The 15,185-nt window shown below is 39.1% G+C and overlaps 2 protein-coding genes across 2 annotated transcripts; both read left to right on the top strand.

Annotated features, from left to right (window-relative positions):
* Window positions 1-2,791: 2,791 nt before the first annotated feature.
* LOC145823895 (uncharacterized) lies at window positions 2,792-5,839 on the top strand. The gene is made up of 5 exons (XM_082923446.1): window positions 2,792-4,925; window positions 5,021-5,091; window positions 5,194-5,603; window positions 5,645-5,719; window positions 5,815-5,839. The coding sequence occupies exons 1-5, from the start codon at window positions 2,792-2,794 to the stop codon at window positions 5,837-5,839; spliced, it is 2,715 nt and encodes a 904-aa protein (XP_082779572.1).
* Window positions 5,840-14,380: 8,541 nt separating this feature from the next.
* On the top strand, window positions 14,381-14,895 carry LOC145823894 (secreted RxLR effector protein 78-like). The gene is made up of 2 exons (XM_082923444.1): window positions 14,381-14,767; window positions 14,851-14,895. Exons 1-2 carry the CDS (start codon window positions 14,381-14,383, stop codon window positions 14,893-14,895), a joined length of 432 nt encoding a protein of 143 aa, XP_082779570.1.
* The last annotated feature ends 290 nt before the right edge of the window (window positions 14,896-15,185 follow it).

Genomic DNA, 15,185 nt, shown 5'->3' with positions numbered 1-15,185 from the left:
AACTTAAGCACCTCATTTATGGCCTTCTAAATCACATAAGTGTTCAATTCTCAAGTCCGAAAGGATGAATTTGTATTTCCTTTGATTTTCATCCTATTTCTCTTTCTTTTCTCTAACTTTCTCTTCTAGCACTCAGGAAGAACGTTTCTCTCTAACTTCCTTCGTCGTTCTCCATCCTTCTTAGCTTAAGCCACCAATTGTTTTGTTAGCATAATTGGCCAAGTATAACTCAAACTAACCTTGCTTGGCCCCTAAGAAAGAGAATTTTCTCAGTAACTTTAGCTTAACGATATGAGTTTAACCTAAGGAGGCCCATGGTATATAGGTGGTTATCTCCTTATTCTGAAACAGTGGAAAAGGATGATGAAACTTACAAAAGATAAATCAACCAAAATCCCAGTCTGGGTGAAATTTTTTAATATTCCTCTGGAATATTGGGATCCTGATGGTTTGAGTAGGATTGCCAGTGCTATTGGTAACCCCCTTTTCATGGACCAGCTTACGGCAAGGGGTAGTAGGGTGGCATTTGCTAGAGTTTGCGTGGAAATTGAGGCCACCTCAAAATTGCCAACCTACTTCCAAATTAGGCATGCTGATGAGGCTGTTCTAATCCGAGCTGAATATCAGGGATTGCCTTCCAGGTGTCAACACTGTCAAATATTTGGACATAGCACTGAAAAGTGCGTGTCTAAACAAGTGGCTCATTTGATATCCCTCCAGAAGACATCTGAGGAAAACATCAATGTTCAGGAAGAAGGCTGGGCCACTGTTCAAGCTAAGGGGAAGAGAAAGGTGGGTGAACCTGACTTGGAAACTATTCCAGAAGTGGAGGCAATCCCAGACCCAGTTTCTGTACCTTTGTCTGCAGTGGTGGAAAATCAAGAAATTCCAATTACTGCACCTGTAACTATAAGGGTGGACTCATCTGATCAATCCCTTGATACTCAGGAGACTTCGGGTGATAAGGGTTTGTCCGGGGAAGAGAACAGTTCCGAAAGCAGTGATGTGGATATGTTTCAAAAGAGGATTTTTGAGATTGCAAAAATAGTGGCTCCAATTCCTGCTGAAGTGGTGGACACAGTGATAAAGGAAACTAAGGCTGGAAAGGTGCATGCTAGCTCTGCTACCCCATCCCAGCAGGTGAATAAATCCTCTGGCAAAGGTAGTAGCAGCCAGAGGAGGAAGAAGAGGTAATTCAGTTTTAGTTGGTTGTGGGTTATGTCACTCTCTTTTTTGTGTCCCTATGCATGTCAAAATTGCTTCCTGGAATGTTAGAGGATTGAATGATCCTTCTAAACATAAAGAAGTTAAAAACTTTGTGCTTAAAGAAAATATTCATGTCATGGGGGTTTTGGAAACAAAAATAAAACAGTTAAATGAGAGCAGTATTTGTGTTAAATGTTTTGGTCAATGGTCCATGATTTCTAATTCACAACCAACTAAAACTGGTAGAGTCTGGGTGTGCTGGAACAATGTTTTTTGTGATGTTCAAATGATTTCCATGTCTGATCAGCATATTTTGTGTAAAGTTGTTGAATTGGCTTCAAATGAAATATTTTATGCAACTTTTGTCTATGCTGAAAATAAGCACACTCTGAGAAAGGTTTTTTTTGAATCTATGTATGATATCTCCCGTGTTAAATCCAAAGATCCTTGTGTTTTTCTGGGTGACTTTAATGCTATTAGATACCAGCAGGAAAAAATTGGGGGGACTTCTAACTGGACAAACGAAAATGAGGAATTTAATTCTTATGTGATTGCATCTGAGTTGGCTGACCTATCTTATGGTGGTTGCCAATTCACATGGGCTAACAAAAGAAGTGAAGGGGCTTATATTGCTACTAAAATTGATAGAGTCCTGGTTAATGAGGCTTGGCTGGATAAGTTTCCTGAGGCTACTGCCAACTTTCTTCCGTCTGGCATATCTGACCATTCCCCTGCTGTGGTCAATATTAATGCTTCTATGAGCTCCTTCAAGAAACCTTTCAAATACTTTGATTTCTGGTCTCAACACCCAGATTTTCTGAGTACGGTTTCTAACACTTGGGGGCAGTATATCCGGGGCGTTCCTATGTTTAGAGTCTGTCAAAAACTTAGGCATCTAAAAACCAGCCTTAAGCTTTTGAACAAAAAGGATTTTAGTGAAATATCTACCCGTGTTCAGAATGCTAAGGCTAATTTGGAGCTGATCCAGTACAAGCTGGATAAAGACCCTGTGAACAATGGGCTGCAAATTCAGGAGAGAGAGGAGTTGAAAAAATACATTGAGCTTAGCAAGTTAGAAGAGAGTCTTGCCCTTCAAAAATCCAGGGTGCAATGGCTTGGGCTTGGGGACAGAAATAGCAAATTCTTTTTTAGGTCTGTGAAGAGCAATATCAACAGAGGGAAAATTTTGAGTGTTGACATGGGTGATGGTACTAGGTCAACTAACAGTTCTGATATCCACACCTCTTTTGTCAATTTCTATACCAAGTTATTTGGCACTCCCTGTGTGGACCAGTATAATGGCTTCGAAAGAATTCAATCTTTGGTGAATAAAAAAGTCTCTCCTTCTCAATATGATTTGATGTCTAAACCTGTCTCTGAGACTGAAATCAAGGAGGTTTTTTGGTCCTTAAAAGCCAACAAAGCCCCCGGTCCTGATGGGTATTCCGCTGGGTTTTTCAAAAAATCTTGGGATATTGTTGGTAAGGATGTCACATTAGCCATCAAGTCATTTTTTGATACTGGTAAACTTCTTTCTGAGGTCAATAGTACCATCATTGCTCTCATTCCTAAAGTTCCCAACCCTATGCATGTTGGTGACTATAGACCCATTTCTTGTTGTAACACCGTCTACAAATGTATTGCTAAGATCATTGCTAATAGACTTAAATTGGCTCTTCCTGATCTGATTGATCCTGTGCAATCTGCCTTTGTCCAAGGTAGAAGGATCTCGGACAATATTTTCCTGTCCCAAGAGCTTATGAGAGGTTACCATAGGAAGTCCTTTACGCCTAAGTGTGCCATGAAAGTGGACATTATGAAGGCATATGATACTGTGAGGTGGGATTTTATTATTGATACTCTTACAGCTATGGCTTTCCCTCCTTGCATGATTACTTGGATAAAGGCTTGTATCACGAGCCCTTCTTTTTCGATATGTATTAATGGGAGCCTTCAGGGGTATTTTAAAGGGGCTCGGGGGTTAAGACAAGGGGACCCTATGTCCCCGTATCTATTTGTGGTGGCTATGGAGGTCCTTGCTAGGATTTTGGCTGAAAAGTCTAGGAATCCCCTGTTCAAATTCCACTGGAGATGTGAAAAAACCAAAATTGTCAATTTATGTTTTGCTGATGATCTGATGATCTTTAGCAAAGGGGACCCTGGTACTGTTAATCTTATCATGCAGGGTTTGGAGGAATTTAGAGATCTGTCGGGCCTCACTCCTAATCCTAGTAAGAGTAACATTTTCTTCTCGGGTTGTAGCATACAGCTTAGAGAGGAAATCCTTCAGATTGCAAAATTTACTGAGGGTTCCCTTCCGGTCAGATATCTTGGTGTGCCTTTAATCACTACTAAGCTTAAAGTGTCTGACTGCCATATTCTGGTGGAGAGAATTACCATGAGGATCAAAAGTTGGACCAATAAATTGCTCTCTTATGCTGGTAGAGCCCAACTCATAAAGTCTATCCTGTTTTCTATGCAGGTTTATTGGTCCTCTCTTTTTATCCTTCCTAAGAAGATAATTAGCGACATTGAGAGTATTCTTAGATCCTTTTTTTGGTCTGGGGTTGAGATGAAAAAGCATAGTGCTAAGATTGCTTGGAAGTATATCTGCAGAAATAAGAGTGAAGGTGGCCTTGGCTTTAAGGATCTGGAAGTCTGGAACAAGGCTGCTATAGCCAAACATGTTTGGTATCTGTTTTCGGGCGGGGATTGTTCTATGTGGTGCCAATGGGTCAAGTCCTACTTGCTCAAAGGTAGGAGTTTCTGGTCCGTTAAGACCCCCAGTGATCCGTCTTGGGTTTGGAGGAAAATTTTGTCTCTCAGGAACTTAATTTATCCTCTCATAAAATTTAGGATTGGTAATGGTGACACTGTGTTTCTTTGGTATGACAACTGGCACCCTCTAGGTTCTCTTTGGCAGAGGTTTGGGCCTAGGATCCTTTATGATACTAACCTTCCTGACAGCTCCAAGGTTAGTTCTATTGTCTCTAATGGCTCTTGGAAGTGGCCTGTTTCTAATTCTTGGGAGATTAAAGAGTGGATTTCCTCCACTCCTTCATCTCTCTTACCTTCTCCGGGCTCTTCTGACACTCCGGTTTGGAGCTTGACTGCTGATGGTACATTTTCTATCCAATCTGTTTGGGATTGGTGGAGGGAAAAAGGGCCTAAAGTCCCTTGGTCTAAACTTATCTGGGGCCCCCCTCTTATTCCTAGGGTTAGTTTTATTGTTTGGCTGGCCATTAATGAGAGACTTAATACTGGAGATAGGCTTCAATCTTTTGGCCTTGTCTCTAATCCTTGCTGCCCTTTCTGTCAAGCTCCTGAGGAGGATCATTCCCATCTCTTTTTCAGGTGTATTTTTTCCTCCAGGGTTTGGGGTGGCATGATGGCCAAATGTAATACTAACTGGCCTTCTCTGTCTTGGCTGGGTACTGTTGAGTTTGCTACTAAATCTACTAGGGGTAATTCTTTGAAAATGCTGGTTCTGAGGTTGTCTTTTCTATGCACTGTCTACCACATTTGGATGGAGAGGAATAGTAGAATCTTTAGTAAGGTCCACAAACCTGAAGAGGTTGTTACTAACTCTATTATCCAAATGGTTAGGGGTAGGCTCCTTTCTTTGGATAACATTAAATTTTCTGCAGGTGATCACTGGTTTTTGGAGAAATGGAACCTTCCCTACAAGATTATGCAGCCGACCAATGCTACTGCAATTGGTAGGAGTATGAGTGATGTGAGTTCACCTACAATTAGGGTTGAGTGATGGTGAGCATATACTGTGGGGTTTTACTAATTGGATGTTATTTTGTAGGTTCTCTTCTCTCTTATCAGGTTATGATGCACTCTATATCATTGAAGAGGCTGATTGGAGGGTTGAGTGATGTGAGCAAGCAAAGTACTCTATGCCACTGTGGGTTGAGTGAAGAGAGACAGTATACTTGTTTTGCTCTAACATTTATTATATATTATATATGTTTTTTGCAGGTTTATGGAGCTTTCAAGTATACTACCTATCTTGTTCTATTGAGAAATCTGGTGAGATGTGGGCCAAGTGATGTGAGGTTCTATATGGAGTGTAAGAATGTTGGTTACTGTGGGCCGAGTGTGGGGAGGTCTTATACTGTGTGTTTGTTATTTCTGCTGCTTTATGATCTTCATTACGGAGGTGGTAATTCCTATTCATGGCAGGTTGTGGTTTATGGCGTGGTTCGGTGGTATGGTAGCTCCTTACTCCGTAGTTACCTGAGGCTGTTAACAGCTTATTTCTCTCTTGCTGTGGAGAAGTGGTGGCTGACTGTTGTTCAGATTTGGGTGGCAGTTGGCAGTGTGTGTATGTACCATGGTGATGGCTGCTCCAAGCGCCTTGCTATGCTACAAGTGGGAGATAATCAGTGGTTGTTCTTTTTATTTTTATTTTTATTTTATTTGTTCACAGGTGGAGTGTGCAGTCTGCCTACTCCTACGGGTTGTGTAGGAGGCTTCATGTGTACCTTGGTGTCTCGAGTTACAGGTTTTCTGAGCAACTCGGTAGATGGGCCCCTCTTGGTTCCTTTCTTCGGTTTTGTTTGGATTCCTATTCTGTATATTATTTTTGTTTTGTTACAGGTGCCCATCCCTACGGGCTGTGTAGGGAGATTTTGTGGGTGTGATGATGCCCTTCCCTACGGGTTGTGTAGGGAGTTTTCTATCTGTGTAATGGTGATTGTTGGTTGCTGGGTTTGTCTTTTGTACAAGGTCCCTATTCATCATAGGATATGGCCTTTGTACAATTTGATTGGCTAAGCTTCTTTTTGGCTCTCCCCATCTTCGGATGTAGTTCCTAGGTTTGGTCTAGATCTTTGTTATATTTTCGGGCTTCGGTGTTTTGTGTGCTGAGGCTCGTGTTGTTTTCTGTTGTTAGGGCCTGGGGTATGCCCCTTGTATTTTTGTAAATTTTCTGTTTTATATTATTTCTTATTCACCAAAAAAAAAAAAAAGTTTAACCTAAGCACCCCATTTAAGATTTTCTGATCCACCTAAGTGTTCAATTCACAAGTCCAAAAGGGTGAATTTGAATTTCCTTTGATTTTCTTCCTATTTCTCTTTCTTTTCTACAACTTTCTCTTCTAGCTCTGGAGCAAAATCTTTCTCTCTAACTTTCTCCGCCGTTCTCCATCCTTCTCTATTTTGTTCTACGAACTAAATTAGCTTAGGCCAGCAATTGTTTCATTAGCTTAAGTGGCCAAAGTTTAACACTCAAACAAACCTTCCTTGGTCCTCTAAGAACGATAATTTTTTGAGTAATTTTAGCTTAACCATAATAAGAGTTTAACTTATGCACCTCATTTAAGGTTTTCAAAATCGCCTAAGTGTTCAATTCTCAACTCCAAAAGGATGAATTTGAATTCCCTTTGTTTTTCTTCATCTTTCTCTTTCATTTCTCTAACTTTCTCTTCCACCTCTCAAGAAGAGCCTTTCTCTCTAACTTAACCATACTTGTTCTTAAGTGGCCAAGTTTAATTCAACACCTTATTTAAGGTGTTCTAAATCACCTAATCGTTCAATTCACAAGTCCAAAAGGATGAATTTGAATTCCTTTAGATTTTATTCCTATTTTCTCTTTCTTTTCTACAACTTTCTCCTCTAGCTCTCAAGCAAAATGTTTCTCTCTTTCTCTGCCGTTCTCCATCCTTCTCTGTTTTGTTCTACGATCTGGTTAGCTTAAGTGGCCAAGTTTAACTCAAACTAACCTTGCTTAGCCACTAAGAAAGGGAATTGTCAGAGCAACTGTAGCTTAACGATATTAATTTGACTTAAGCATCTCACTTAAGGTTTTCTAAATCACCTAAGTGTTCAATTCTCAAGTCCAAAAGGATGAATTTGAATTTCCTTTGATTTTCTTCCAACTTCTCTTTCTTTTTTGTTTTCTTTTTTTTGGGGGTGGGCAAGTCATAAATTAAAGACAAAATATTACACATTTACAAGGGGCATACCCCAGGTAGGACAACGTGATCTCGTGCCCCAAAGAAGGGGTAACTAAAGCAGAAAATAAAAACTCAAAATTGCCCATATATCATTTTTATCCCCAAACAACCCCTATCATCAAAGATAATAGAAGGAAACTTGGGGAAGATATATGGGCAAAATAGCAACAAAAAAAAAAGCTAATTAAAACACTGTCCGCGAATGAACAAAAACTGCCACTAAAAACCTAGGCCAAAAAACAAATGGGCCCCTAAAAAACCACCCACTTTTTTAACCAGAAATAAACCCAAAACATTGTGGCCCATTAAAACCGTGGGCCCAACACCAAAGTAGACATACAGCCACAGTGCTAGAGATAGCAGACGCGGAGCCCACCCGGCATCAGCCCAAACCCGAAATCATACAGCAAATAGACATACTTCTCTTTCTTTTCTCTAACTTTCTCTTCTGGCTCTCGGAAAGAATGTTTCTCTTGAACTTTCTCCGTCGTTCTCTATCATTTTCTATTTTGTTCTACTAACTAAGTAACATAGGCTGCCGATTGTTTCATTAGCTTAAGTGGCCAAGTTTCCCTCAAAACCAACCTTGCTTAGCCTCTAAGAAAGAGAATTTTTCGAGCAATTGTACCTTAACGATATTAATATAACTTAAGCATCTCATTTAAGGTTTTCTAAATCACCTATGTGTTCAACTCGCAAGTCCGAAAGGGTGAAGTTGCATTCCCTTTGATTCTCTTCCTAATTCTCTTTCTTTTCTCTAACTTAGTCTTCTAGCTCTCAAAAAGAATGTTTCTCTCTAACTTTCTCCGTCGTTCTCCATCATTTTCTATTTTGTTCTACTAACTAATTAGCATAGGCCCCTAATTGTTTCATTAGCATAATTGGCCAATTTTAACTCAAACTAACCTTGCTTCGCCTCGAACAAAGAGAATTTTCTGAGTAATTTTAGCATAATGATATCAATTTAACTAAAGCACCACACTTAAGGCCTTCTAAATCACAAAACTACTCAATTCTCAAGTCCGAATGGATGAATTTGTATTTCCTTCGATTTTCTTTCTCATTCTCTTTCTTTGCTCTAACTTTCTCTTCTAGCCCTCAAGAAGAACGTTTCTCTCTAATTTTGTCCATCCTTCTCTATTTTGTTCTAGGAACTAAGTAGCTTAGGCCTCCAATAGTTTCTTTAGCTTAAGTGACCAAATTTAATTCAGCACCTTATTTAAGGTTTTCTAAATCACCTAAGTGTTCAATTCTCAAGTCCAAAAGGATGAATTTGAATTCCTTTTGAATTTCTTCCGATTTCTCTTTCTTTTCTACAACTTTCTCTCCTCTAGCTCTCCAGCAAAATGTTTCTCTCTTTCTCCGTCGTTCTCCATCCCTCTCTATTTTGTTTTACGAGTTAATTAGCTTACGCCACCAATTGTTTCATTAGCTTAAGTGGCCAAAGTTTAACTCAAACTAACCTTGCTTAGCCTCTAAGAAAGAGAATTTTCTGAGTAATTTTCCCTTAACGATATTAGTTTAACTTATGCACCTCATTTAAGGTTTTGAAAAACGCCCAAGTGTTCAATTCTCAAGTCCAAGAGCGTGAATTTGAATTCCCTTTGTTTTTCTTCATGTTTCTCCTTCGTTTTTCTAACTTCCACTTCTAGCTCTCAAGAAGAACATTTCTCTCTAACTTAGTCCCCTTCTCCATCCCCCCATATTTTTTTTTTTTTGGGGTGAATAAGAGATAAAATAAAACAAGAAAATTTACACAACTACAAGGGGCATACCCCAGGACCTAACACAGCTATACAGGAACCCCCCCATATTTTGTTCTAGGAACTAATTAGCTAAGGCCACCAATTGTTTCATTAGCTTAAGTGGCCAAAATTAACTTAAACTAACCTTGCTTAGCCTCTAATGAAGAGAATTTTCTCAGTAATTGATGCTTAACGATATTAGTTTAACTTAAGCACCTTATTTAAGGTTTTCTAAATCCCCCAAGTGTTCAATTCTCCAGTCCAAATGGATGAATTTGAATTCCCTTTGATTTTCTTTCCTATTTCTCTTTCTTTTCTCTAACTTTCTCTTCTTGCTCTGAAGAAGAATGTTTCTCTCTAACTTTCTGCGTCGATCTCCGTCCTTCTCTATTTTGTTCTACTAACTAATTAGCTTATGCCACCCATTGTTTCATTAGTTTAATTGACAAAGTATAACTCAAACTAACCTTGCTTAGCCCCTAAGAAAGAGAATTTTCTGAGTAAGCTTAGCTTAACGATATGAGTTTACGTAAGCACCTCATTTAAGGTTTTCTAAATCATCTAAGTGTTCGATTCTCAAGTCAAAAAGGCTGAATCTGAATTCTCTTTGATTTTCTTCATCTTTCTCTTTTTTTCTCTAACTTTCTCCGTCCTTCTCTATTTTGTTCTACGAACTAATTAGGTTAGGCCGCCTATTGCTTCATTAGCTTAACTGGCCAAGTTTAACTCACACTAACCTTGCTTAGCCTCCAAGAAAGAGAATTTTCTGAGTAATTGGAGCTTAACGACATTAGTTTAACTTAAGCACCTTATTTAAGGTTTTCTAAATCACCTAAGTGTTCAATTCTAAAGCCCAAAAAGATGAATATGAATTCCCTTTGATTTTCCCTTTCTCTTTCTCAAACTTTCTCTTCCTGCTCTCAAGAAGAATGTTTCTCTCTAACCTGCTACGTCATTCTCCATCCTCCTCTATTTTGTTCTACAAACAAATTAGCTCCGGCCACCAATTGTTTCATCAACTTATGTGGGGAAGTTTAACCCAAACTAACCTTGCCTAGCCTCTAAGAAAGAGAACTTCCTGAGTAATTTTAGCTTAACGATATGGGTTTAACTTAAGCACCTCATTTATGGCCTTCTAAATCACATAAGTGTTCAATTCTCAAGTCCGAAAGGATGAATTTGTATTTCCTTTGATTTTCATCCTATTTCTCTTTCTTTTCTCTAACTTTCTCTTCTAGCACTCAGGAAGAACGTTTCTCTCTAACTTCCTTCGTCGTTCTCCATCCTTCTTAGCTTAAGCCACCAATTGTTTCGTTAGCATAATTGGCCAAGTATAACTCAAACTAACCTTGCTTGGCCCCTAAGAAAGAGAATTTTCTCAGTAACTTTAGCTTAACGATATGAGTTTAACCTAAGCACCCCATTTAAGATTTTCTGATCCACCTAAGTGTTCAATTCACAAGTCCAAAAGGGTGAATTTGAATTTCCTTTGATTTTCTTCCTATTTCTCTTTCTTTTCTACAACTTTCTCTTCTAGCTCTGGAGCAAAATCTTTCTCTCTAACTTTCTCCGCCGTTCTCCATCCTTCTCTATTTTGTTCTACGAACTAAATTAGCTTAGGCCAGCAATTGTTTCATTAGCTTAAGTGGCCAAAGTTTAACACTCAAACAAACCTTCCTTGGTCCTCTAAGAACGATAATTTTTTGAGTAATTTTAGCTTAACCATAATAAGAGTTTAACTTATGCACCTCATTTAAGGTTTTCAAAATCGCCTAAGTGTTCAATTCTCAACTCCAAAAGGATGAATTTGAATTCCCTTTGTTTTTCTTCATCTTTCTCTTTCATTTCTCTAACTTTCTCTTCCACCTCTCAAGAAGAGCCTTTCTCTCTAACTTAACCATACTTGTTCTTAAGTGGCCAAGTTTAATTCAACACCTTATTTAAGGTGTTCTAAATCACCTAATCGTTCAATTCACAAGTCCAAAAGGATGAATTTGAATTCCTTTAGATTTTATTCCTATTTTCTCTTTCTTTTCTACAACTTTCTCCTCTAGCTCTCAAGCAAAATGTTTCTCTCTTTCTCTGCCGTTCTCCATCCTTCTCTGTTTTGTTCTACGATCTGGTTAGCTTAAGTGGCCAAGTTTAACTCAAACTAACCTTGCTTAGCCACTAAGAAAGGGAATTGTCAGAGCAACTGTAGCTTTAACGATATTAATTTGACTTAAGTATCTCACTTAAGGTTTTCTAAATCACCTAAGTGTTCAATTCTCAAGTCCAAAAGGATGAATTTGAATTTCCTTTGATTTTCTTCCTACTTCTCTTTCTTTTTGTTTTCTTTTTTTGGGGGTGGGCAAGTCATAAATTAAAGACAAAATATTACACATTTACAAGGGGCATACCCCAGGTAGGACAACGTGATCTCGTGCCCCAAAGAAGGGGTAACTAAAGCAGAAAATAAAAACTCAAAATTGCCCATATATCATTTTTATCCCCAAACAACCCCTATCATCAAAGATAATAGAAGGAAACTTGGGGAAGATATATGGGCAAAATAGCAACAAAAAAAAAAACTAATTAAAACACTGTCCGCGAATGAACAAAAACTGCCACTAAAAACCTAGGCCAAAAAACAAATGGGCCCCTCAAAAACCACCCACTTTTTTAACCAGAAATAAACCCAAAACATTGTGGCCCATTAAAACCGTGGGCCCAACACCAAAGTAGACATACAGCCACAGTGCTAGAGATAGCAGACGCGGAGCCCACCCGGCATCAGCCCAAACCCGAAATCATACAGCAAATAGACATACTTCTCTTTCTTTTCTCTAACTTTCTCTTCTGGCTCTCGGAAAGAATGTTTCTCTCGAACTTTCTCCGTCGTTCTCTATCATTTTCTATTTTGTTCTACTAACTAAGTAACATAGGCTACCGATTGTTTCATTAGCTTAAGTGGCCAAGTTTCCCTCAAAACCAACCTTGCTTAGCCTCTAAGAAAGAGAATTTTTCGAGCAATTGTACCTTAACGATATTAATATAACTTAAGCATCTCATTTAAGGTTTTCTAAATCACCTATGTGTTCAACTCGCAAGTCCGAAAGGGTGAAGTTGCATTCCCTTTGATTCTCTTCCTAATTCTCTTTCTTTTCTCTAACTTAGTCTTCTAGCTCTCAAAAAGAATGTTTCTCTCTAACTTTCTCCGTCGTTCTCCATCATTTTCTATTTTGTTCTACTAACTAATTAGCATAGGCCCCCAATTGTTTCATTAGCTTAATTGGCCAAGTTTAACTCAAACTAACCTTGCTTCGCCTCGAACAAAGAGAATTTTCTGAGTAATTTTAGCATAATGATATATCAGTTTAACTAAAGCACCACACTTAAGGCCTTCTAAATCACAAAACTACTCAATTCTCAAGTCCGAATGGATGAATTTGTATTTCCTTCGATTTTCTTTCTCATTCTCTTTCTTTGCTCTAACTTTCTCTTCTAGCCCTCAAGAAGAACGTTTCTCTCTAATTTTGTCCATCCTTCTCTATTTTGTTCTAGGAACTAAGTAGCTTAGGCCTCCAACAGTTTCTTTAGCTTAAGTGACCAAATTTAATTCAGCACCTTATTTAAGGTTTTCTAAATCACCTAAGTGTTCAATTCTCAAGTCCAAAAGGATGAATTTGAATTCCTTTTGAATTTCTTCCTATTTCTCTTTCTTTTCTACAACTTTCTCTCCTCTAGCTCTCCAGCAAAATGTTTGTCTCTTTCTCCGTCGGGGTCAAGGCAAGTCCAAGTCCTACAACACATGGCAAAGTCTATTGAATGCACTACTCAAAACAAGTCTAGCTTACATGCAAATGACCTCGGCATTCTCCAAAAACTAAGTCAATCAAGTTGAAACACCGTTTCTTATCTTTGGAAAAACACGCTGGGCAACTACTAGGTCTAGGCCGAGGTCCCACACCTCCTTGCCGAGGTGTAGCCTCGATAGCCACATTCAAAAGCGAAGTCGGGAAAAATCTGGGTTTCCCTCTTGATAAACATGAAGAACATGAGCATGAAGAACTTGAAGAACCGGAACATGAGGAAGATGAATGCAAAGATCAAAACTTGCTATTACAAAAGCTGAGATTTCATGTTATAATTTCAAAAACATGGACCTGGGTACCCACACTGGATCTTATCAAAACAAACACAAAACATGAGGTGTCAATTTAATAGTCTGATTTTGGAGTCTGAATTGGAAGACTTGTGTTACAAGGGGTGTCAATTTACTTGGTCTAATAAGCAGGGGGGTGGTAACTTTATTACCTCGAAAATTGATAGAGTCCTTGTCAATGAGAGGTGGTTAACTGTTAACCCTAACTCGTATGCTCTCTTCTTGCCCTCGGGAGTTTCTGATCACTCCCCTGTGATTGTGCAAATTGGAGGTGAGGAAGCGAAGCATAAGAAGCCTTTCAAGTTTTTTGACTTCTGGGCTAACCACTGTGACTTCCTCCCCAGTGTGTATGGTGTTTGGAGGAAATACATTAGGGGTTCTCCCATGTTCAGGGTTTGCCAGAAGCTTAAAACTCTTAAGCCCATTCTTAAAGAGTTGAACAAAAAGGAATACAGTGAGATTTCCACTCGGGTTGGTGTTGCCAAGGATCATCTCCTTAATTCTCAAATTAAGCTCGATAAAGATCCTTTAAATTTAACTCTTCAAGAGACTGAGAGGGCTGCTTATGTAAAATATATTGACCTTAGCAAAGTTGAGAAGAGTCTTGCCCACCAGAAATCTCGTATCCAATGGTTAGGTTTAGGTGATAGGAATTCTAAGTTCTTCTTTAGAAATGTGAAGGGAAATGTGAACAAGGGGCGGATTCACAGTGTTGTGCTCCCTAATGGGGATAGAGTGACTAAAAGTGCTGAGGTTCACCACTCTTTTGTGGACTATTTCACAAACTTGTTTGGGAAACCTTTTGGTGATCAATATAATGGGTATGATAGGATTAGTAGCCTTATCACCAAAAGAGTGTCTGAGAGTCAATATCAAAACCTTGCAAGGGATGTGACTGAGAAAGAGATCATTGATGCATTCAAGTCCCTTAAAGCTAATAAAGCCCCTGGCTCCGATGGGTATTCTGCGGGTTTTTTTCTGAAATCCTGGGATATTGTGGGGAGAGAAGTTGTTGAAACAATCAAATCGTTCTTTACATCGGGGGAGCTTCTTCAGGAATTAAATAGCACCACCATTGCTTTGATTCCGAAGATCCCCAATGCTGAAAAAGTGGGGGATTTTAGACCTATTTTGTGCTGCAACACTTTGTATAAATGTATTTCTAAGATTATTGCGGATAGGATTAAAATTGTCCTTCATGATCTTATTGATCCTGTCCAATCAGCTTTTGTCCCTTGTAGGAGGATTGCTGTAATATCTTCCTTTCTCAGGAGCTTATGAGAGGCTACCATAAAGCCTCCCCCTCTCCTAGGTGCACCATGAAGGTGGACATTATGAAAGCCTATGATAATGTTAGATGGGAGTTTGTTCTTGATGTCCGTACCGCGATGGGTTTCCCCCCTAATATTATCCTTTGGATAAAAGCTTGCATGACTAGTCCCACTTACTCCATTTGCATTAATGGGAGCCTGCATGGTTATTTTAGGGGGGAGAGAGGTTTGAGGCAAGGTGACCCTATGTCCCCTTATCTCTTTGTTATTGTCATGGAAATTATCTCTAGAATTCTGGCTGAGAAGGCTTCTCACCCTGATTTCAAATTCCATTGGAGATGTGAAAAAACTAAGATTGTTAATTTATGCTTTGCTGATGATCTGATGATATTTTGCAAAGGGGATGTGTCTACTGTTCAGCCCATCATCACTTTTGTGAGTGACTGCCATGATAGCATGCTTACCACATAAGGCTAAGTGCTTATGTGATATAACTTCCTGAATGCTTATGGGTGAAGGTTGGGTTATTTGAGTTGGAGCAATTCGTTAAAATGTGTGTTTAAAGCCCACTAGATAGTGGCAAAATCATGTTTTCTAAGCCCACCCGAGGGTGGCAAATCCACGTCTTAGCGACCCAGTCTATACTTGTATGTTGTGCGCATCACATAGTAAATCTAGGCTAATAACCGGAATAAGAACGCATAAAGTTTTCAAAACTATATATCATGGTTAGTAGAGGCCGATCTTTGATCGGGCAAGCGGGGGTGCTCACGAAGTGACCTTCCCCAATCGTACCCAAGTTCCCAAGCCGAGGCAACTTTAGTGATGACGGACACGTGGCCTTAGGCAAACG

The sequence above is a fragment of the Camellia sinensis genome, chromosome 4 (genome assembly GCF_055761805.1).
Source record: "Camellia sinensis isolate YWXY chromosome 4, ASM5576180v1, whole genome shotgun sequence".
NCBI classification, from domain to species: domain Eukaryota; kingdom Viridiplantae; phylum Streptophyta; class Magnoliopsida; order Ericales; family Theaceae; genus Camellia; species Camellia sinensis.
Note: the sequence above shows the minus strand (reverse complement) of the source record. Positions and strands in the feature narration are given on the sequence as shown.

Coding starts and splice junctions, on each gene's coding strand:
- LOC145823895 (XM_082923446.1), top strand. CDS start 2,792: ATGCATGTTGGTGACTATAGACCCATTTCTTGTTGTAACACCGTCTAC. Junction 5,092..5,193: donor TGATTGGAGGGTTGAGTGAT/GTGAGCAAGCAA, acceptor TGTTTTTTGCAG/GTTTATGGAGCTTTCAAGTA. Junction 5,604..5,644: donor CAAGTGGGAGATAATCAGTG/GTTGTTCTTTTT, acceptor ATTTGTTCACAG/GTGGAGTGTGCAGTCTGCCT.
- LOC145823894 (XM_082923444.1), top strand. CDS start 14,381: ATGAAGGTGGACATTATGAAAGCCTATGATAATGTTAGATGGGAGTTT. Junction 14,768..14,850: donor TTCAGCCCATCATCACTTTT/GTGAGTGACTGC, acceptor TTATGGGTGAAG/GTTGGGTTATTTGAGTTGGA.